The sequence below is a fragment of the Limulus polyphemus genome, unplaced genomic scaffold, assembly GCF_000517525.1.
Source record: "Limulus polyphemus unplaced genomic scaffold, Limulus_polyphemus-2.1.2 Scaffold1304, whole genome shotgun sequence".
Classification (NCBI taxonomy): Eukaryota; Metazoa; Arthropoda; class Merostomata; order Xiphosura; family Limulidae; genus Limulus; species Limulus polyphemus.
In genome coordinates, this window is record NW_013666914.1 from 219,995 (window position 1) to 227,764 (window position 7,770).

The 7,770-nt window shown below is 35.0% G+C and overlaps 1 protein-coding gene across 6 annotated transcripts in view; it reads right to left on the bottom strand.

Annotated features, from left to right (window-relative positions):
• Positions 1–7,770, bottom strand: part of LOC106463024 (coiled-coil domain-containing protein CG32809-like) — a 117,566-nt gene that overhangs the window by 48,523 nt on the left and 61,273 nt on the right. For all 6 annotated transcript variants that reach the window (XM_022390432.1, XM_022390433.1, XM_022390431.1 and 3 more), the window contains exons 9-11: positions 2,790–2,837; positions 2,139–2,213; positions 633–680 (exon numbers count right to left, since the gene is read on the bottom strand). In XM_022390432.1, the coding sequence (XP_022246140.1) occupies positions 633–680; positions 2,139–2,213; positions 2,790–2,837 (171 nt within the window). The remainder of the gene's footprint in view (positions 1–632; positions 681–2,138; positions 2,214–2,789; positions 2,838–7,770) is intronic.

Here is a 7,770-nt window from a genome sequence, read left to right on the forward strand (position 1 = left end):
AATTCACAACGATTCACGCATTTACTTAGGACTTGACTCGATTATCTGTCTCTATATCTCCCTGTCTGCTATTCTATATGCCGTCACTCCTCCTCTCCGCTTTATTTGCCCGGCTTATATACAAAAATAGAGGGCGTCTGGCAAACACTAGAGTTGCCAGGAACAGTCATGATCCTTCTAGAAACTCATGACGTGTTACCAGCGTCACGTCACTTCTGCTGTCGTAACATTATCATTAAAAAGTATTCGGCTGTATATAACTCCTCATTGCTTGATTTCAACTAAATGAAATTTCCTCAAATATCTACTTCGTAACCATAAAAAAACAACAACAAAGTGTTTACCTTCGATCAAAGTTTTACTAAAACAAAAAAAATTAAGTCAGTCTTTCATCATTCACATTCGCGCTCGTCCGTCAGCGTGTTCGTGCACGGGGTCATGTGCTCACATATAATTTATTCTAGACAGCAGTACGTCATAGTTAATAATATACAGGGGTGGTCGTTTTACCAAGAGGGACTTGATGAATTTATGCCTCTTATGGATTCTATGTAGCAGCTGGAATCTATTGTCAGATCAAATGCTGGTAAATCAATTAGTTATTGACTTTCGAAAGTTTGGATTTTTCTTACCTTTGGAGATGGACCTAGCTTTGATAGCAGGTTTCGTGGGCTTCTCAGCTGCAGGAAAATATAATACACATTAAAACAAACAAACTAGCCGGTAATAAAAATTTACTTCCTAATAAAATTGCTCAACATATTTCCATATAGGAATAACTCACTCAACGCTGTGATTGGAACAACAACAACAAAATAAAACTCCCTGAGCTTCTAATAAACTATATATGAAAATAACAGATTGAAGTTTTTAAGCCTAAAGTTTTAATAAATAGTAACAGAGAAAGAACTGATATTAATAACTGTATAATTGTTAATTATATTTATAAATTGCTATAAATATAGGGAAGCTTGTAATTAGACACTTTATCGTGTCCCAATTTCTGTCTTTAAATATACTCGAAAAACAACTGTTGTAAACAAAGCAACTGACGAGATTTGAACCGTAATGTGTCATGTGGTGTTTGATTTTAACACGTTGGCTGCCACATAATAAACTAAGTATAAATGAAATTAAACATTGAAAAGGTGCCGAGGAGCAGTCACAGTGTCCCAAACTCATATGTCACAAGATAAATTTGGCTTTAAAACATAATTGTCTGTGACCCACCAGTGTGTCGCGTTGTCCATAACTAAAAGTTGGTTGTGACCCATCGGTGGGGCACGTGGCAGTTAACGTGTTGAGGCTTCACGTCCTGTTGTGTTCTTTGTGAGTTTTACACACCAATTACGATTGATACACAAAATTACTGACCAATCGCTACACAATTTACTTACAAGTCGGTGCACAATTTTACTGATTAATCTTTACACAAATTACTGACCAATCGCTACACAATTTACTTACAAGTCGGTGCACAATTTACTGATTAATCTTTATACAAATTACTGACCAATCGCTACACAATTTACTGATTAATCTTTATACAAATTACTGACCAATCGCTACATAATTTACTGACCAATCGCTACACAATTTACTGATTAATCTTTATACAATTTACTGACCAAGCGTTACACAATTTACTGATCAACCGTTACAGAGTGTTCTTGATCAACTGATACACAGTGTTCTGATCAAGTACTACACAGTTTACTGATCCACCATTACACGGTGTTTTCTGATCAATCGCTACACCATTTACTGATCAACCGTTACATATTGTTCTTGATCTAGCGCTACACAGTGTTCTGATCAAGCACTACACAGTTTACTGATCCACCATTACACGATGTTTTCTGATCAATCGCTATAAGTTTACTCGCTAACTAGGAGCTACTCTATAAAAAATACAAAAAAATATATATATTGTTATTCTTTAACGTGTTTTCAAATGAGCAATTCTTGTTACAAATAAATTTAGAGATATAACTTTATGTGTTTCATATCGATGGGCTTATAGTTACATAAGCATTATCAGTAGGTAGATAGAAAAACATGTAACATTATAGCATTTTATAATAACACGTATTCTTTATCACCGTGGAAGAACCAAAGGTGTTTTATTTTTAATTTACCTGCATTTTGTTCTGGCGTACAGTGGCGATTCGTAACCTCTGTAGTATCGTCTGAGAAAGATACGGACTTTTCCTCTGATTCGAAAAAAAAAAGTTTCTTTATTTTCAACAACCAATAACCATGTATAATGTTGACTTTTGTGAATGAACTTTAAGAATGGAATAAGACACACGAATATTACAGATTTTCGTTAAACTTATTGTTAAGTAGCTATTTAGAAGACATGAAACTTAAAGTTAAACTTATTGATAAGTAGCTATTTAAAAGACATGAAACTTCAAGTTAAACTTATTGTTAAGTAGCTATTTAGAAGACATGAAACTTCATACAGATTTGTTAAGTAATAACATTTGTACAGTTCATATAACTACTGTTTTTTATAGTTTGTTCGACCAGATGTGTAAAACGTGTTGATGTTGTGCAAATTATTTCAATGAGCTACTAAGTCTAATGACATTTTGAATAACCTATCCACCCTTGTTGCACATAACCATGATAGAATCGATATTCACATCATTCAGTATTTTTCACGATACTATCGATTCAAACTGGTCTAACGAAAAGTTTGAATTATGTTAATCTAGATATATGAATTATCTAAGAAACTTGAACCTGAAGTTAGACGTTTAAACAATACTGAAAAACCATACCTCTGAAGGAGTGATGAGTCCAGTCAGTTTCGAACGCAGGAATTTCATCTGGAAACAATAAAGAATTATGATATTCTGTGTTACATTTACCAGTGTGTTTTTCACTGAGTGTGAGTAATTTTAAGGAAGTAATATGATAGGCTACCTGTAGCGTGGAAACTATAATACAACTACATGAAGCTTGTTAGCGTTATTTGTTTTGGTAGTATTCATGTTACTGAATGAAACTAGAAGCAACTTTGAAGTTACCATGATACATGTGCAGACAAAGATGTTAATAACATGAGTCATAGCTTGAAACCGGTTGCTCCACTTGTTTTTCAAAAGAAGAAATAACCTGAAACCACTGTTCTAGATGTGTTGTAAACAACTGTTCTACACAACTTTAACTTGCTGTTTTATGTTTATTACAAACACTAGACACAGTTTTAAGTTACTGTCCCACACGAGTTAAAAACAGTTCAACCTGTGTTACAAATAAAGGAAATAACCTAAAGCCATTGTGCTACGTGTGTTACAAACAACGGAAATAACCTAAAGCCATTATGACACGTGTGCTACAAAGAAAAGAAACAATCTAAAGCTACTATGATACATGTGTTACAAACAAAGGAAACAGCCTGAAGCCACTGTTCTACGTGTGTTACAAACAAAGGAAACAGCCTGAAGCCACTGTTCTACGTGTGTTACAAACAAAGGAAACAGTCTGAAGCCACTGTTCTACGTGTGTTACAAACAAAGGAAACAGCCTGAAGCCACTGTTCTACGTGTGTTACAAACAAAGGAAACAGGCTGAAGCCACTGTTCTACGTGTGTTACAAACAAAGGAAACAAACTAAAGCTAATGTTCTACGTGTGTTACAACATTGTTGGTCGACTTCTGACACCCCTTTGTTGTAGATCGTTTTAACACCATTTTATTGTAGATCGTTTTAACATCACTTTGTTGTAGATCGTTTTAACACCATTTTATTGTTGATCATTTTAACACCGCTTTATTGTTGATCGTTTTAACACCGCTTTATATTAGATCGTTTTAACATTACTTTATTGTAGATCGTTTTAACATTACTTTATTGTTGATAGTTTTAACATTACTTTATTGTAGATAGTTTTAACACCGCTTTATTGTAGATCGTTTTAACATTACTTTATTGTAGATAGTTTTAACACCGCTTTATTGTAGATCGTTTTAACATTACTTTATTGTAGATCGTTTTAACATTACTTTATTGTAGATCATTTTAACATAGCGGCTAAACAAGAAAGGCTCCGGATCCCGCCAATAATTCTCTAACCACTTAGTGCTTTTGGTCTTAGGGAGTGATCAAAAGTTGGTCACTTTTTCATCTCTTTCAATCCAACTGAGTCTTACACCGAATTTCATAATATACAAACAAAGGAAACAGCCTGAAGCCACTGTTCTACACGTGTTACAAACAAAGAAAACTACCTAGAGCCACTTTTTTATACATGTTACAAACAAAGAAAACTATCCAAAGCCACTTTTTTATACATGTTACAAACAAAGAAAACAGCCTGAAGCCACTGTTTTACACGTTTTACAAACAAAGAAAACTACCTAAAGCCACTTTTTTATACATGTTACAAACAAAGAAAACAGCCTGAAGCCACTGTTCTACACGTGTTACAAACAAAGAAAACTACCTGGAGCCACTTTTTTATACATGTTACAAACAAAGTAATACAGTCTGAAGCCACTGTTTTACATGTGTTACAAATACTAACTTGAACCTGATGTTCTACATGTATTAAAGATGCCTGACACAGCTTACAAAACCCTCTAGTCCAAGGGTTCTCATCCTTTTTTTTACTCACGCCCCACCGTAAACATTTTTGGCACTTGTGCCTCTCTCCCCCCTCAGATGCAAACTTGTACCTGATTGGTTCTCTACTTAAAAGCGTGGTTAAAAATTAAATAACATAATAAAAATAATGATAGAGAGCTAATTTGTAATATATTATATTTTTCAAAATTATTCATTTTGTAATACATCATATATTATTCAAACGTTCGCGCCCCCTAGAGGGAGCGAACCCCACCAGTTGAGAACCGATGCTCTAGTCTTACCGGAAAGTGTTCTTGTACTTATAAACCTCTAAGAACAACAAATATTATGCAAGAATTAACATTGAAGCTGCTAGAAAATCTTTGTTTCTTCGTTTTTTCTTCTAACAAAGAATATAGTAGATATAAAAATCGAAAAAAAAAAAAAAAACAAGTCTTAAACGGGGACAGACCGATATTTCGAAAAACTTTCTCCACTATTACTGGAGTTTGCTTTTTTTTTCTTCTTACTGTTAAATATTATTATTATTATAAGAATTTTAGCCTAATTTTTCAAAAGATTAGAAATTTTAATTTCGGGTAACAATAATTAGAAATATACTTCAAAATGTTATCGGCTTATTCCTCTATTACACTGCAAGTTGTAAGGAAATAAAAGAGGATTTCAGCTATATAGTAAATGGAACACAAGGTCTTGTAGGACTTTACAGTAAAATAAAACAAAACAAACTGTAATATGCTATTAAGCATAGATAGCCAAAGGGCGACTCGCGGGCCGGATCCGACCCAGGAAGATATTTTATATGGCTCCCGTTTTTTTTAATTTTTGTTTGTTTGTCATATTCTATTTTGGCCAAAGTGGAAAAACGAAAACAGAAAACGAAACCGTGGCCAAGCAAACCAGTATCTTGATGGTTCTGAGATCCTTCATCAAATGTTAACCTTGCTGTTTATTCAAAACCATACAATTAACCGAGGGTCTGTAAAAGTTACATATTCTTGGAAGCAAATATTCTCAATGTACTTTACCCCGTCATATAGTTTCGGCCTCAAGACTACAGTCTGAGTAAGAAACTGGCCCACGAACATAAAAAGTTGGCCGTCAATATTGTTTAGTTTCAGACCATAAAAGTTTTCATAAGACCAATTAATAGGAATAAAAGAAGATTTGTTTGCTTCTTATGGGTTTTTAACATATGTGTACCAATTTTAGTGATGAGCCCCTGCACATTAGTGGCTATCATTATCATGAAGCCAGAGCAAGCAACAATTTTTTCATTGTTTCTTTGTTTTGTAGTAAGCACAAAGCTACACAATATGCTATCTGTGTTGTGCCCACCACGGGTATCGAAACTCGGTTTCTAGCGTTTAAGATTCTTGTCTAACCGAATAAAAAGATATGACAGTCGTCGTTATAAGCCCACAAGTGCGGATCTTGATACATTTTTTCCTCATTTTTGATGGGGGGGGGGGTAAGGGATACGAACGTTGGACGGCTCAGTTAAGAAACTAAAAGAAGAACAAACAGTAGTTTTTTTAACACTTGACTCAAGGGTTGTAGACGTGTCCAGTGACTTATCATCTATTACAGTAATAACATTTGGGAGTGTTTTAGTCATAAATGAATTTTAGAAAGACATAAACGCGGTAAACTTGTTTTCCGAAATAACTTTATTAAGTTTTTACGGCCTTGACCGGAGGACAATAATCAACCAATGAGTTAGAAAGGTAAAATATTTATAACAAGAAAGCAAAAGCAAAAATTTGTGTTTGTTTGTAATTAAACACAAAGCTACACAATGGGCTATCTGTGCTCTGCCCACCACGGGTATCGAAACCCGGATTCTAGCGTTGTAAGTCCGCAGACATACCGCTGTGCAACTGGGGGGCAACAATTTATGAACGAATAAATCGTCAAGCCTTAAAATTGGATCATTATTATTTTTAATTCTTGACCTTTAATTTAGTAAGAGCTTGTTTGTTTTTGAATTTCGCGCAAAGCTACACGAGGGCTTTCTGCGCTAGCCGTCTCTAATTTAGCTGTGTAAGACTAGAGGGAATGCAGTTAGTCATCACCACCCACCGCCAACTCTAGGGCTACTCTTTTACCAACGAATAGTGGGATTGACCGTCACATTATAACGCCCCACGGCTGAAAGGGCGAACATGTTTCGTGTGAGAGGGATTCGAACCCGCGACCCTCATATTGCGAATCGAGTACCTTAACCACCTGGCCATGCCGGGCCTAGTAAGAGCTAATCTTATAGCCGCAAAACCGATAAAAGAGAAACAGCTGTAGTAAGGTTCATGTCCTGCGATTTAAAGAATTTCAACGCTAAAATTAGCGGTTCGATTTCTCGCGGTGTACAGAGCGCTAAAACAAGTAAACAAATAAAAAGTGTGGAAGATTGACAACCAATGAACAAATCAGGATAGAATAGGAAAGTCCTCAGCAAATTTAAACTTGGAAATTATTATTATACATCTTTCCAAATCGAATAAAAAACAGTTAATACAGAATATTTTCATCATTTGAAAATTATTATCTAAATTTAATTGTTCTTACTTTCTGAGTAATGCTACAGATGAAATTAGTAACATAAAAAATTGGCTGCTTGATATATCTAAAGTACAGAAAATATAAGACATGAGCTTCCAAAAAATACTTGATACTATACTAAACATAGAACTGGAGTGGGAGGAGTTGGGGAGGTCATTTTCCAAAAAAAAAAGAAAAGAAAAGTAGACCTATTCTTCTACACAAAGATTTTAAATGATTTACATGAAATTTAAGCGTTTATTTTCAAAAAGAATCAGAAGACAGCGGGCTTTTTAAATTTTCCAGACAATTGGAGTGATCGTTCGCCCCCACCCCCTGGCTACATCCCTGTCCACATATATTTCTCTCCTACTTCAGAATAATCGAACTATAGTGCACGTAAGGAAATATATTGTTACGACAGCGGAAGTCACGTGACGCTGGTATCACGTCATGAGATTTTCGAAGGATCGTGACTTTTCCTGGCAACGCTAGTCTTTTCCAGGCGCCCTCTATTTTAGTATATAAGCCCCTGCAAATAATTGCAGCTAGAGAGATATAGAGACAGATAATCGAGTCAAGCGAGCAGTAGGCACGGTAAGTAAGGTATGTAAATCGTTGTGAATTATAGC